This window comes from Rhinichthys klamathensis, unplaced genomic scaffold (genome assembly GCF_029890125.1).
Source record: "Rhinichthys klamathensis goyatoka isolate OS25496 unplaced genomic scaffold, OSU_Roscu_1.1 h1tg000157l_1, whole genome shotgun sequence".
In the NCBI taxonomy this organism is placed as follows: Eukaryota; Metazoa; Chordata; class Actinopteri; order Cypriniformes; family Leuciscidae; genus Rhinichthys; species Rhinichthys klamathensis.
In genome coordinates this window covers 336,156-353,416 of record NW_026606692.1, presented here as the reverse complement: position 1 = coordinate 353,416, position 17,261 = coordinate 336,156, and the positions used below count along the sequence as shown (strand labels likewise).

General features: G+C 37.2%; 1 protein-coding gene across 1 annotated transcript in view; it reads right to left on the bottom strand.

The window, feature by feature from the left end:
- ptgfrnb (prostaglandin F2 receptor inhibitor b) overlaps positions 1-16,277 on the bottom strand; it is a 51,133-nt gene extending 34,856 nt beyond the window's left edge. The window contains exons 1-4 of the mRNA XM_056258628.1: positions 16,185-16,277; positions 12,165-12,530; positions 4,469-4,876; positions 206-571 (exon numbers count right to left, since the gene is read on the bottom strand). Of these exons, the coding sequence (XP_056114603.1) occupies positions 206-571; positions 4,469-4,876; positions 12,165-12,530; positions 16,185-16,227 (1,183 nt within the window). The 5' untranslated portion in view covers positions 16,228-16,277. The remainder of the gene's footprint in view (positions 1-205; positions 572-4,468; positions 4,877-12,164; positions 12,531-16,184) is intronic.
- Between the last annotated feature and the right edge of the window lie 984 nt (positions 16,278-17,261).

The following is a 17,261-nucleotide window of genomic DNA, read 5'->3' as shown; positions in this document are numbered from 1 at the left end:
AGGCGTTGCGAATGACGCGAATTGGGCGACGCGTTTGCCGCGAATGTCTTCCGCGCAAGTTGAAATATTTGAACTCGAGCGAATGTTCAAGCGTCTAACTAGACGCGATAGACGCGTATTTGACGCTCTATTCGCGTTCGGTGTGAACACACCATAAGAGTCGTGAATGATGCAGTGTCAGTGAAACGGGGATGATTTCTCTTACTCTGCTTGATAACGTGAACTCGTACGGGGTCAGAAATCTTCTCGGCGGCCTTGTACCATCGCCCACTCGTTTGCTGAACCCACACGCTCACTTTACAGGAGTAGAGTCCTGCGTCCGACATCTCCACGCCGTGAACCTTCATCTGGAAGTGCCGCTTCCCCAAGCGCCTCACGTCCACGAGCTCAGACGAGACGTTCCTCAGGCCGTCCCGGCTCAGGTGTGCCAGCGTGCGACTGGCGTTCAGCATCCACGTCACCTCCAGCTCCACGGAGAGCTCGCGGTCCACAGACACCGCACAGGTGAGCAGCAGCGGCTCTCCGCTGGACAGTGTGCTGTCGTCCTGAACCGACACCGTCAGGGAGTTCGCTGAGGGTTTCAAGAGAAAGAGATGGGACAAAAATAACTCAGAGGTACTTACCTAGAAAGTACTGCTAATATAAGGTAAGTACAAGGGTTAGGGGTAGGTTCAGGGTTAGTACCTAGTTATTACCCAGTAATTGTAATTACTATAATAAGTACATAGTATGGGTACTGTAAAAGAAAGCGTTACCCACTTTATTTTAGTGTCATTGTTACATATGTTACATGTACTTACCGTAGTAATAACAGTAAATTATGCATAATTACATGCAATTAACCCTCAACCAAACCCTAATCATACCCTAACCCTATAGTAAGTACATGTAGTTACTCAGTACTTAAATATATAATTACACTGTAACAATGACACCTTAAAATAAAGTGTAACCAACTTGGATCGTAATGATACAAAATCAGGACCCTTTTTTGGGTTACAAGGTGACGTAGTTACATTGTACTTACTCAAATAAGTATTAATTAAATACATATACTTGCTATAGCAATAACAGTAAATACCAGTCATAAACCTCATGTTGTTTTTTGGGTTATACTTTATTTGGTAACACTTTATTTTACAGTGTCCTTGTTACATATGTTACATGCACTGCATAATTACATGCAATTAACCCTTAACCTAATCCTACCCTAACCCTATAGTAAGTACGTAGTTGCTTAATATTACCGGTACTCAGTGCTAAAATATATAATTACACTGTAACAATGACACCTTAAAATAAAGTGTAACCAACTCGGATCGTAATGATACAAAATCATTAAAATCATAAATTCATATACTTACTATAGCAATAACAGTAAATACCAACCATAAACCTCATGTTGTTTTTTGGGTTATACTTTATTTGGTAACACTTTATTTTACAGTGTCCTTGTTACATATGTTACATGTACTTACCGTAGAAATACCAGTAAATTATGCATAATTACATGCAATTAAATTTAACACTCAACCAAACCCTACCCTAACCCTACAGTAAGTACATGTAGTTCATTAATATTACTCAGTACTAAAATATATAATTACATTGTAACAATGACACCTTAAAATAAAGTGTAACCCCTTTACTTGAAGGTGATATAGCTGAGGATTTCAAAAGACTAGAGAAATAAATACATGACCTTTTCAGATATAAACCTCATGTTGTTTTTTAAGTTACACTTTATTTGAAGGTGACGTAGTTACATTGTACTTACTCAAATAAGTAATAATTAACTACAATTCACTTACTATAGAGTTACGGTTAGGGTTTGGTTTAGGGTTAGTTACTTGTAATTATGCATAATTTACTGTTATTATACACGTACATGTAGTAATGTGTAACTACGTCACCTTAAAATAAAGTGTTACCGTTTATTATTACCTAAAGCTATTAAAAATTGTTTCCTTAATTAAAATAAAGCTGAAATAAAAAACTTAAACTTACAAAAAAAATAAAAATTGCCTTGGGAACTAATTGAAATAAAATGAAAAAATAACTCAGATCGTAATGATACAAACCAGCCATAAACCTCATGTTGTTTTTTGGGTTATACTTTATTTGAAGGTGACGTAGTTACATTGTACTTACTCAAATAAGTATTAATTAACTACATGTAGGGTTAGGGAATGATTAGGATTTGGTTTAGGGTTAGTTACTTGTAATTATGCATAATGTTAAGTATGTAACAAGGACACTGAAAAATAAAGTGTTACCGTATTAATTAACTCCATGTACTTTACGGTTAGGGTTTGGTTTAGGGTTTTAGTTACTTGTAAATATGCATAATTCACTGTTATTATATAGTACGTACATGTAGTAACGTGTAACTACGACACGTTCAAATGAAGTGTTAACTAAAGCTATTAAAAATGTTTTTTAACGATGTTGCCTTGGGAACTAATTGAAATAAAATGACGTTGAAATCAAATTAACAAAAATAATTTAAGCTAAATAAATATGAGAAAAGCGCATAAACATACTAAAACTTAAACCCATAAAAAACTATTTTATATGTATACATATATCAAAATTCTATAATAGTATAAAAATAACACACATTTAACTTTTTCTTCAATACAAAGAAAACAGTTTAAAAAAAAAACATAACACTAATAGTCATTATGATTTATTTCAAGTTTTCAGAAGACCTGATGTGAGGAACAGACCCAAACTTTATAGTCATTTTTCATGTTAGTTTTGATGTTAAAGGCCCTGATATACTTCAAGTGTGACGTCATATCAAACAAAATCAACCAAAACCAGTTTGTTCTGGAGTTTGAAACAGCTTGCAAATGCAAACTTTCCGGAAATGTAAGTTCTGGCTGGTCCACCTTCGTTTTATGGCACTTTTAAGGCCTACGTTTATGGCACTTTTTGCTGTTTCTACTATATACTTTTGTTATATGAAAAAGAGCAGCAGGAAGAATCTGCAAAACATCTACTTTTGAGTTTTGACAAAAAAGAAAGAAAGTAATTGGGGTTTGCAATAACATGAGTGAGGAAACGGGGGAACTATTCCTTTAATTTCTCCCAGCAAACTCTCAATCATTTCTCTGGGGAACGATGTGATATTCAGTACATCTCGCTTAGATTGCACAGGCTGTGTTCGCTAACATCTTTCGGTTACAATCTCAAACAGCACAGAGTCTGTGTAACGTCTGCTGGATGGGTCTCTGGAGCTCGTCCTGATTTTAATTAAAAACTCTGCAGTAACATTGACAGTATATATGGTTACCAGACAGGAATTTCACCGGCAATGAGGATTCAGACAGCCTGGTTTGTGAGAAAGGTCTGACGACATTAAACAAGATAAAACTGGACAGAAGAGCACATTATTCTTCTCAAGGGAAGCGTTGGGAGAATTCAATAACCATAATCGAAACTCTTTCGTTTCTCTTTTTCCTCCAAATGCAACTTATTTATTAGTTTTACCACATTTACATAACAGCGATTCATCATCATAAGTACTTTTATCATATCAAATCAGATTATTTCATGGCATAAGCTTTGATCATGAATCTATAACAGTTTCCCAGGAGGGCACAACAACACAACTAAACTGATAATGCAAAAACAGAACAAAATAAAGCAATAATGCAACAGAATTAAAAGAATAGTTCACTCACAAATGTTCATGTCAGAATTTTCACGAGACAATTTAATATTAATAGACATTTGTTTTTTCAAGATTTGACAATGCATCATTTTTAAATGTAATTAAAATTGTTATTTCATACATAATTTAATTTAATGCATAATTAAAAAAACATAAAAATGTGTAGTTTAATTTGATTTAGTGCATAAATTAAAACAATATATAATTGAATTTAATTTAATGCATAATTTAACTGATATAATTTTAGCAAACAAAAAATAATATAATGTATAATTTAATGTAATGCATAATTTAATATATACAATTTAAAAACAAACTATTATAATTTATACTTCAATGTAATGCATATTTTAATAAACATAATTAAGAAACTCATATTTTATTTATAATTTAATTTCATTGAATGCACAATTTAATTTACACAATTAAAAAAAACTAATATAATTTATAGTTTAAAAAATGTAATAATTTATAATTTCATTGAATACATAATTTAATTTACATAATTAAAAAAATTAAATTAGCAAAAGCACAAAAATATTTGTTTGAAAATCTAAAAATTAAGCTAATTAGAAATATTAATAAATACAATAATAGTATATAAATAAAAGTAAAGTATGAAAATCTAAAAATATAGATTGATAAGAAATGTAACATAATTATGTGTTGCATCATTTTTTTTTAGAAATATTTCAACTGAATTGATTCCATTGCGTTGTGGCTTCCTTCTGTTGTGCTCCAGTCTATTTTTATCATGTTGCACCTCCTCTGTTGCAGAAATGAACTCACCTGTGGGGGTGACCGTCACTCCGCCCATCTCCATCGCCTTCTCCTGAATCCGGTTCCAGACTCCCTGCTCTCTCGTCCACAGTCTGGCTGTGCACACGTACATCCCTCCGTCTTCCGGCATCGCTCCGGAGAGCACGAGACTGTGTGAGACTCCGTTTCCCATCTCTAGACGCATCCCGCCATCTGTGTAGCGTCCCATGAACCCGTCGCCAACCGTCACACCCAAATCTGGACCAAAGGTCAGCATGTCCTCTAGTAGAGACGAGCCCTTCTGGACCGACCAGGTTAAGGACAGGTGAATTCCTTCGATGAAGCTGCGGGAGACGTTGCACAGGAGCCTGAGGGATCCGCCCTCGGGAACCACAGCGTTTGGGGTGTCGGGAGCCACAATAAGACTGTTAGGAACAACTGAAATAGAAAGATAAAGGGTGCATCAGTGTGTCTTTCCTCTGTCTAATTTGACATGAACATTATAAGCTAGTTTTAAAGTTTTACATAAAAAAAAAAAAAAAAAAATGCAGGTAAATTCTAAGGCAAATGCAACCAGTAATTATGACTAGTTTGAACGACACTTTGTTTGTTTTAACACTCCTTACGATCAATGATTTACTGTAATCTTACAGCAGGAAATGCCCATTGCACACCGTCATTAAACCATTGGACTAAGCTTATATACAGACACACATTTGAATTAAATAAAACACAAAACATGTCTGGAAAGATGCAATGCTAGTCAGACAATAAAAGCCGACTTTGTGTCTGCCAGGTCTAACCACACGAACGTCATTCGTCACCAGTGACAGAACCAGATCGACAAGTTTAACCAATCGTGTGGAAACAGATGTGATAAAGGTTCTGCAGTAAACAAGTTAACTTTCTCCACACAACGCTTAACGGGCTAGATCACAATTAAATATGAATAACTCTCTCCACACAACGCTTTACGGGCTAGATCACAATTAAATATGAATTGCTGGCCAAAAACCACCCAATTAGAAAGGAAGAGACGAGCATGCAACATTATAAAAAATGAGTGGAATCTATAATTATGACTGTAGGCTATTATGTGGTTTACTTGTTTAGTAAGTGGACTAAACTCACTAGTCTCATATTACAGTCTCATGTTTCAAAACTATGTATTTTCTTCCATTGTAAGTGTGTAAATAGACGGACAGGGAAGGACGAGCATATGGATGGATAGAAAGATGGATGGATGGATGGATGGATGGATGGATGGATGGATGGATGGATGGATGGATGGATGGATGGATGGATGGATGGATGGATGGATGGATGGATGGATGGATGGATGGATGGATGGATGGATGGATGGATGGATGGATGGATGGATGGATGGATGGATGGATGGATGGATAAATAGACGGATGAATGATGGATGGATGGATGGATGGATGGATGGATGAATGATGGATGGATGAATGATGGATGGATGGATGGATACCCGGATGAATGAGGGACGGATGGATGATGGACGGATGAATGATGGATGGATGGATACCCGGTTGGATGAGGGACGGATGGATGATGGACGGATGGATGGATGGATGGATAGATAGATGGATGAATGATGGATGGATGGATAGACGGATGGATGGAAAGTTGGACAGATGTAAAGATATATGGAGGGATGAATGATGGATAGATGGATGGATGGAGGGATGGATGGATAGAAAGTTGGACAGATGGCTAGATAAATGGATATATAGACACTGAATGATGGATGGATGGATGGATGGATGGATGGATGATGGATAGATAGACGGATGACGGGTGGATAGATAGATGGATAGATAGATAGATGGATAGATGGATAGATAGACGGATGAATAATGGACAGATGGATAGACAGATGGATGGATGGACCGATGGATGGATGGATAGATAGACGGATGAATGATGGATGGATGGCTGGATGGATAGAAAGTTGGACAGATGGAAAGATAGATGGAGGGATGAATGATGGATAGATGGATGGATGGATGGATGGATGGATGGAGGGATGATGGATAGAAAGTTGGACAGATGGCTAGATAAATGTATATATAGACACTGAATGAAGGACAGATGGATAGACGGATGGAAAGATGGATGGATAGACAGATGAATGGATGGATGGATGGATGGATGGACGGACAGATGAATGATGGACAGATGGATGGATGGACCGATGGATGGATAGATAGACGGATGAATGATGGATGGATGGATGGATGGATAGACAGATGGATGGATGGATAGGTAGACGGATGAATGATGGATAGATGGATAGACAGATAGATGGATGGACCGATGGATGGATAGAGACGGATGAATGATGGATGGATGGATGGATAGATAGACGGATGAATGATGGACAGATGGATGGATGGACCGATGGATGGATAGAAAGTTGGACTGATGGCTAGATAGATGGATAGATGAAGGGATGAATGATGGATAGAAAGTTGGACAGAAGGCTAGATAGATGGATAGATGAAGGGATGAATGATGGATAGAAAGTTGGACAGATGGCTAGATAGACGGATGAATGATGGTCCAACTGATTCATAGACGAAGGACGGACAGATAGACAGATAAACGGATGGATGAACAGATGAATGGATAGACAGATGGACGGATGAATGGACAGACAGATTATAAATAACTATAGCCTGAGACACTGTACTGGTCTTGGCTGGTAAGTGAACTGTAATTAATATGATTTTAGTTGATCTTTACTCTTAACACACCGAGGGACGAGTCGTACTTATTGTCAGAGTTTATCAGTGAGGATCCCACTGATCTGAGCGTGAACAGTGTGTGTGTGTGTGTGTTACGCCTCAACCCAGCCGACAGGAGGGAGCACAGCACCTGACACTGGGAAGTTAGTGTGATACCAGTGTTCACTGCTTATCTACAGCACAGCATGTCCCGCCGAGAGAGGAGACGTGAAGACAAACCCAACAGACCTCAGGAATGCTGTAACCGGAGTGCTTTCATGCAGTCAACATCATCACACAGACCTACAGCGGATCAGCTTACAATATTTTCAATATGGAGTTCATGGTCATATTGCGACCTCTGACTTTTGATTGCAATCTGAGCCCAGTTTGAGATTACTGGACTCTTTCTGAGAGGCAGCAAACATCTCCATTTGCATTTAATCCCATTGCTGTCAGGAGAAACAATTAAGATGTTTTACATGTCCTGTGGGTTCTTACACAAATCTGCTGTGATTACACTAATTTTCAAGACGTTCAGTCAGTGCGCATGATCTAAAGATAATGATAATATCATTAACCCAGTGAATTTTGCATAATGAACGCTGTTGGCATTCAGAGAGACTTGCTAGTCCACAGATAAAAATAATTACGTTTCCACTGCAAAAATGGATTTGAACACATCAAACAAAAGCCGTTAGCAATTAAAGCATTGCACAACTCTTTTAAATGTGTGTTTGTATAAAAAACATTACTTTTGTATGAAACCTTTTCTGCTCATGCATTTGTGTTCTGTTCGATTTCTGTGTACTCCCCTTATGGACCGGGTCAAATTGACCCTAATTGGATTCAATACAATTCCTCAAAAATCACACTATGAAAAACAACAAAGATTTAGATACAAACTGTAAACTTTTAATATCAACATTTGTCAAACATTACAAAAACATTATATCTGAAAATATGATTTATTTAAAAAAATAAAAAATATTTAACATTTTTTTAAAACAGTTTTGTTTTGACAAAATTGGAAAATAAACAGTATACTGATTTTTTTTGCATATTTTTTTTTTTTACTTTTTTTTTTTTTTTTTTTACATTTTATGCTTTGAACATCGTAACTGAAAAAAAAAAAAAAAATCTGTATAATGAAATTTTTTCATTTTCCTAAATTAACTTTCCCTAGTTTCCTAAGACCTATTTTCCTAGTTTCATTTTTCACTCACCGGGAAGTGAGAAACCAAACATAACAAAAACATGCATCAAATAAATGTTTTTTATTTATTTTTTGGCTCTGTGAAGCTGCCTTTAAAAATCCAAAAAGTTTTGGGTAAAAGCTAGGTATTTTAGATATCTTGAATATTGAAATGAGAGCTTATTTTACTATCTGTGTCTGACAAAGATTTTCATCTGTAATTTGCAAATAATTCTGAACACTGTAATTTTAGCTATTTCAAGTGTGTTTGGTTAGGGTTAGAGCACTTTTAGATGCACTTGCACGTTAGAACTGGAGTTGAAGTGTCCTTACATACAGAAAATAAATGTTTTTATTTTGTGTCTGTACAGTTGCTTTTGAATGGCTGCCTATGAGGGTCAAATTGACCCGCGAACATCACAAACGTAATAGTAATTTTGTTTGTATATGTCAAAACAGATCAGCATGTTGAAACTTTGCATGCATGTTCATCATGATAAATGAGAAAAAGTCACAAAATATCAAGACAAAAAACAAAGGTTAACCAGTATTTCCAACAACTTGAAAATCGAAACGGGTCAAATTGACCCGCAACATAACACAAGGGTTATGCATTTGTACGCAATGTTTTACGTCGGATGAGTTTTAACTACTTAAAACACCACATACATCTGATTCATATTGATATTAAACTATATTTTTGACTTGCATAAAACTGCTTAATTTAGACAGGCTTTTAGCAGATAAGCATTAAATCTTGAGATATTTTGAAGTAATATTTCACAATATTAATGTTTTTACAGTAATAAATAAATGCAGCCTTGGCGAGCACAAGATACATGTTTTAAAAACATTTTTAAAAATGAAAATTATTCTAAATTTGTGATCAGAGAAACGTAAATTAACATAATTAAATCTTAAAGAAAGAATCAACTTTGGATGGATGGATGGATGGATGGATAGACAAATGGCCAGATGATAATATCATTAACCCAGTGACGCTGTTGGCATTCAGAGAGACTTGCTAGTCCACAGACAAAAATAATAACGTTTCCACTGCAAAAATGGTTTTGAACACATCAAACAAAAGCCGTTAGCAATTCGTCCGACAAACAAACTTCATCTGGGCTCTGGTATCAACATGGCTTATGCTGTGACAGCTCTTCCTGCTGAAATTTGATCAAACATTTATAAAGCAGCAGTGTCCGATAGAAGTAGGCAAAAGCGGCTGCAATATACGTTCGAAGGCTATATTCACGACATACAGGTGAAACGCAAGGAACAACAAGGCATCCAAATAGAGGCAAAAGCATACCGGTCACAGTCAAAAAATGACCCACCGCATATCCTACTAATGGAGACGGAGGCTGGGACTGACAATATCAAGGAGCAACACTGTTCATGCAAAGCTGGGTAGGTCTCTATTCACTTCTATAATCGTTATTACAAAGCAAACGGACTACGCGAGTATAACGTTGTATTTATTAGCAGCGTGTGCTAGACGACACTCGTCAGGATTTTACTTCGGTTTTGGGAAGGGAAAAAAACGCACACCCCCCTCCAACCTCTCTGGGAAACGCGTATCTGTGTTACAAATGCCCCAGGCACAACGTTTAACCATATTTTTGATAAAACTACGACGGTAATAGCCCAAAAATATGAGAAACCTGTGTTAAAGTCAATGGAGCGCTGTAGGGGTGTAACGATACACAAACCTGACGGTTCGGTTCGTCCCACGGTTTTGAGGTCTCGGTTCGGTTCGGTTCATTTCCGTGGGGTGGGGGGGTTAGAAAGCTAAAATTGCTTTTATTTTTTATTAAACAGTGCTTTAATGAACAAATTGTGTCCTTGTCTTTAAATTAATTCAATTACAAGTAAACGTTTCTCAAGGATAACAAAATTATCTTACCAATGCTGTAAACTACAGCCCTTACTTGCACATTACTATAACATTAAAGCTTAACAACATAGCCTAGACTTTTAACCTAAATTATATAATAATAATCAACACTCAAATAACAAATTGTATGAAAACATGTAAACTGCACATAAGGCAATTTTTGCATTAACATGTTTTTACTCTAATTTGTTATTGTCATATAATAATTTACACAGTTACTGTTATTTTCATGACACCTATTTTAAACATACATTAAATAATCAAGACATCATAAACAGGTTAAGTAAAATATAATATATAGGCTAATATAAAGCATTTATTTAGTGAAAGAGTTAGCAAACCAGCAAGCTGTGGACACTGAATGACTTGCCTGAGGTAAATATAAAGCTATGTGAAAAACTAAGCGTTTTATTGACGTATTTCCGCTGTTGAAACACTGATTGAGTGTTTACACGAGTTATGATGCCTTTCAGTAAGTATACTGTATCTTTCAACATACCTTCGGGTGTCCATTCATGTTTATTCTGTAACTGAGGAAGGCTTGAGGAGGCATTTATTGTTTGCATTTCGTGATCAAATAGACATAATTTGAAAGATTACACCTTGCTTATTATCAAAAGTAACAAAACACTGAGCTTATTGCGATTATATGTGGTTAATGGTGGTTAGGCAACAGCCCTGTATTCGTTGTGTACAGATAACACATGAGGTGAATGAGCCGGGGCTGGGCGGGGCCGCAGGGGGCGGGGGGTGTTCGGTTCGCCATGAGAGTATCGCGATACGTATCGTGGGTGAGGTATCGCGGTTTTTCGGTTCGGTTCAAATATCGTTACACCCCTAGAGCGCTGTGAAAAAGTGTCGGACCTCAGTGGGAGCTCGTTCTTGGCTGCGCTGTGATTGGTCAATCTACATTCTAGGGCGTGGCTTAGCCAAAGGCGAATTAATGCATTCCACAACTTTGTGACATTAAAGGATTAGTTCACTTTAAAAAAAACTTTTGCTGATAATTTACTCACCCCCATGTCATCCAAGATGTCCATGTCTTTCTTTCTTCAGTCGAAAAGAAATGAAGGTTTTTGATGAAAACATTCCAGGATTTTTCTCCATATAATGGACTTCAATGGTAGCCAAACGGTTCAAGGTCCAAAAGACAGTTTCAGTGCAAACTGCAAACTGTTCAAATGGTTTTAAATGACACCAGACGATGAATAAGGGTCTTATCAAGCGAAACGATCGCTCATTTAAAAAAGAAATAACAAAGTTTAAGTTTTATAAGCTCACATGCCCGCCTTGCTCTGTTCTGTGTGACTCTTCGGTTCGAACTCGTTCATCAAAATGAACAAATCTTTTTCCGAGTCAATTCGTTCATTTCGTTCGTTAAATGAACCAAATGACTCGAAAAAAGATTTGTTCATTTTGATGAACGAGTTCGAACCGAAGAGTCACACAGAACAGAGCAAGGCGAGCATTTTACATTATTAAACTTAAACTTTGTTATTTCTATTTTAAATGAGCGATCGTTTCGCTTGATAAGACCCTTATTCATCGTCTGGAATCGTTTAAAGCCCTTTGAACAGTTTGCAGTTTGCACTGAAACTGTCTTTTGGACCTTGAACCGTTTGGTGCCCAGCAAAGTGCATTATATGGAGAAAAATCCTGGAATGTTTTCATCAAAAACCTTAATTTCTTTTCGACTGAAGAAAGAAAGACATGGACATCTTGGATGACATGGGGGTGAGTAAATTATCAGCAAAAGTTTTTTTTTAAAAGTGAACTAATCCTTTAATGACATTGCATAACCTTTTCTGTTCATGTATTATGCATTTGCATGCAATGTTTGTGCCAGATGAGTTTTATTTAAAACATTTTATACATTCTCACCTTGCAGCTGGACATTTGCATCATAGTTTCCACTTATGATGGAGTCAGTGCTGGGAGTACTGCACTGGTAGGTGGCGCTGTCACTAACTCGAGCCTCTGCAATCCTCAGTTCCGCTGCGTTGTCCGCTAGTTGTGACACACTGATGTCGCCGCTCCTTATGCGGTCCTGAAGAGAGCGATCCGAGAACTTTTGGTCAAACGTTGAGATCACTTTGATGGATTCTGTCCCTCGCGTTACCGTCCACTCGAAGTCCTGCTCCCTCGGGCCCTCGTAGTCCGAAACATTACAGCGAATAGACAACGGCTGGCCCTCGACCCGGAGCAAAGGGCCCGTGGACACCGTCACCGACCTGCAGTGGCATAAACCTTCAAAACACAAACACAACAGAGCTTTATGGATTGCTCTTGCCTCTTTATATCATATTTAATTTCAATGATGTCAATATGAAATGGTGTTGGTAGAGCATTTAAAGTGTGAAACAGAACAATCAACCTCAGTAGGGACTTTTATTGTGATTTATTATGGTTTTATCCATAGTGTAAAAGTGCTAACCCGTAGTTGTTTCATTAAAGAGCCGTTTCTACTTCATTAAACCCATTCCACTTGGTTTAAATGAATGTATTTAGGTGATTTTGCCTAGAATAAAGCCAGTTGATTCAGAAAGGCTTTTAGCAGATCAGCATACAATCTTGTAATATTTTGTAATAATAGTTTACAATATTAGTGTTTTTACTGTATTTTTGATGCAGCATTGGTGAGAGACGTCTTTCAAAAACTATATTTTTGACTTGCATAAAACTACTTCATTTAGACAGGCTTTTAGCAGATCAGCATAAAATCTTGAGATGTTTTGAAGTAATATTTCACAATATTAATGACTTCTCATTAATACATAAATGCAGCCTTTGTGAGCAAAAGATACATCTTTTAAAAACATTTTTAAAATCCAAATTATTCTAAAGTTTCAGAGAAACGTAAATGAACACGATTAAGTCTTAAAGAAAGAATTAACCCAAGCTGGGATGGATGGATGGATGGATGGATGGATGGATGGATGGATGGATGGATGGATGGATGGATGGATGGATGGATGGATGGATGGATGGATGGATGGAAGGAAGGATGGATGGAAGGATGGATGGATGGAAGGATGGATGGATGGATGGAAGGATGGATGGATGGATGGAAGGATGGATGGATGGATGGATGGATGGATGGATGGATGGATGGATGGAAGGATGGATGGATGGATGCATGGAAGGATGGATGGATGGATGGAAGGATGGATGGATGGATGGATGGATGGATGGATGGATGGATGGAAGGATGGATGGAAGGATGGATAGATGGATGGATGGAAGGATGGATGGATGGATGGATGGAAAGATGGATGGATGGATGGAAGGATGGATGGAAGGATGGATGGATGGAAGGATGGATGGATGGAAAGATGGATGGATGGATGGAAAGATGGATGGATGGATGGATGGAAAGATGGATGGATGGATGGATGGGTGGAAAGATGGATGGATGGATGGAAGGATGGATGGAAGGATGGATGGATGGATGGATGGAAAGATGGATGGATGGATGGATGGATGGATGGAAAGATGGATGGATGGATGGATGGAAGGTTGGATGGATGGATGGATGGATGGATGGAAAGATGGATGGATGGATAGATGGATGGATGGATGGATGGAAAGATGGATGGATGGATGGAAGGATGGATGGATGGATGGATGGATGGAAAGATGGATGGATGGAAAGAAAGTTGGCTAGATCGACGGATAGATAGACGGATGGATGGATGGACCGACACAAATGGACGGACGAACAGACCGATAGATTAAAGACCTGTTTTTACCTATTTTAACCCATAAAACTTTTTTTTGGTATAAATGAATGTATTTAGGCGATTTAGGTGATATTAAATAATATTTTTGACTTGAATAAAGAACGATTTTATCCTTTTTAGGATACCATTTTTCTTCAGTGCACGTGTAACTGAGGAAGCATCACTAATTGGCTAATCTGATAACCTGATTTCTGAGTTTCATAAGCATACAAGTGCTGACTATAGTTTGGCATATGGCACTTTACAATGGGATTATGAGGATTATCTTCAAAGCACATGATGGCACTTTCATAAAAGACTCCAAATGCAAATGAATCGCCGTGCTAATGATAACTCTGTCTCTCTCACCCCACTAGACTTGCAAATGACACCAAACGAAAAAAGACTATCCTAAAATATTCCTTTCTCACAGGAAAGCTCCTGCAACACAGGCTGGCACGCTGAAGGCACCTTCTGGGCAACTTCAAAACTCGGGAAGACACGGGAGAAATGTGTTTGTCAAACCTTGTTCTTTTCACCATATACTCATTTATTTTCTTTTGTGCTTATTAAAAGTCCATTGGGATTCCTGTCAGCAATGGGGAAATAACAAACTCTTAATGTTCAGCTTTGAAGTCGATAGAGCAGTGTTTAAGAGACCGGTCTATATTATAAATGAATACAGAACAGCAAGAAAATAGAGGACAGGTGATATATAAATATACCCTACAGGAAGGTTTGACGTTTGTTTACATGCATGAGAATATGTGCATATGCAAATAAATGCAATTTAGTCACTACATGTTGACCAAATCTAAAACTGGTAAGAAATTAAGACATACATTTCTATAATAAGAGGTTTATTTAGGTCTCATGTAACATACAAAGCAACAGAAGTAGACAGTTTCGCCCTTCTCTTCTCTTTGGCTTGATCCGAGTAAACAATTAACTGTCCTTCAAGGGTTGTTTGCAGTATTTTTTTGGTTCAACAAAGAATGTGTTTTCAAAAATACTCAGTTTTGGCTGCGCAGCGTTCATGATTTGCTATAAGGCTCTTTGAGGATTAAAACGTTTTTGGTGTTTCATGACAGGTTCTTCAGATCAGTGTTTTGGATTCTGGCTTCTTTAAACCCCTGTATATTGAAGGCTTTCTACAGAATTAGAGAATAAACAGTTCTTACAATGATTTGATCTATTAGATGAAACCTATTAGAACATTAAAGTGTCAGGTTACATGCCATTCATGTCACATAAAACTCAGTTTCCAACTTTCATTTTGTCATTACATGGCACGTCATGTTAATTATTTAATGTTTTGCAAGTCTTTAATTTTTATAGACTACTATTTTTGACAAAATATAATAAATCAATACAATTTCATAATAATGACAATACGAGCATTAGTCATTTTATATGCAAATGCTACACTTTGTATTAAGTAAGATAACTATAAACTTTGAATTTTTGACCACACAATTAACAAAACAAAATCAGTTCTATAAGGATTCAGAGATAAATCTCATTTACAGTAATATGCAAATCTATACTATGAAAATAATTTTGAGGTATACTGTAAATTGTGACCATGCAAATAAAATAAAAAAAGTAAAAAATCAAGGCAGAACAGTTCAATAATGATGCTCATTCAATATGCAAATCTATATTATCAATATATAGGCTACTTCCTTTGAGGTACTATGAAATTTGACCATGTAAATCTAATAATAGTAAGAAATCAAGGCAGAACAATACTATAATGTTTGGGAGATTTAATAGGATCTAATTTAATATGCAAACATATCAATATGCCTATATGCTATATTTCCATTGAAAGTATTACTATACATTTTGACCATGTAAATCTAATAATAGTAAGAAATCAAGGCAAGTTTTTTTTAGAATGATTGATAGATGTTGAATTAGATCTAATTTTGTGCAAAGCAGCGATTTTTAACACTGTAAAGAGTTAAATCTACCCAATTTGACCCTTAAAATCACTAACCTGTATTCAGGTTCATATTAAATCATAGCTAATTCACACGTCGCCACGAGAAGCATATTTTTAGTCACCTTTAGAGAAAACACTTTGACTGTTTCTGACTATTTGCCTTGACAGGAACGCTGTTACTCGTGTCAGTACATCATGCTGAGGGTTTGTCTTCTGTTCCCGAAGGAAACTCACCGACAGCGGCGAACAGCAGGATCAGCGCGCGCGTGTCTCCCATGTCCACCGCTTTACTCCTGATACGAGCTGAAGACGGACTGAAGGACAGACAGACAGACAAGCAGACAGACAGGTTCACACACACAGACACACACACAGACACACATACACCTGTGATACGGAGAGAGAGAGAGAGAGAGACCCACGCTGGGATGACGTCAGGATCGCAGTTTGAGAGCGAACGTGAGATGACTGACGCGCGCGCGCGCGCCCGTGATTGATTCACGCTCGTGGAGGTTTAACGAGCGAATGAAGGAAGTGGAGTGGGATTCCCTACGTCTCTCTCTCTCTCTCTCTCTCTCTCTCTCTCTCTCTCTCTCTCTCTCTCTCTCTCTCTCTCTCTCTCTCTCTCTCTCTCTCTCTCTGGGATAGATAGATAGATAGATAGATAGATAGATAGATAGATAGATAGATAGATAGATAGATAGATAGATAGATAGATAGATAGATAGATAGATTATTCAGTATTATTGCAATTTAGTAATATACGTTTCAGTTCCATTCTGCAATCAGAACTGTAATCTTTTTAGTAGAAAAATGACTTTTAAATTGAGTTATCATTCTCTCAGCACAGCAAATTAGAGGCGTATAAGCCTACTATGCCATCTAGTGTTGAGAAACATACAGTTATAGTAGACACTTCCTATATGTGACTTTCAGTACCCTTGAGGGACAACCTTACAGAATAACCTGGAGTACACCGACTCACTTCATGTTTACTACGGTTCACTTTATGAACCAGCAACATGGCTTTCGACTCTGAGCCACTGAGCCTAACCCTAACCCTAACCCATACCGGCTCATTCAGTGTATATATGAGCATTGATTATTACACTGCAATCTTGAGTTTATGGTGCATCTTTATTAGCAAGAGTCAGTTAATGTGCCGCTATCAGGGCCTACAGATAAGTGCGTTTCAGTTCAGAGAATAAAAGAGAGAACTGAGAAAAAAATGTTAATCGATTCTGTTTTCCTTCTGCTTCTAAAATCAGATGGAGACTGCTTTATTTTGGTCAAGAATGCAGCATAGCATCC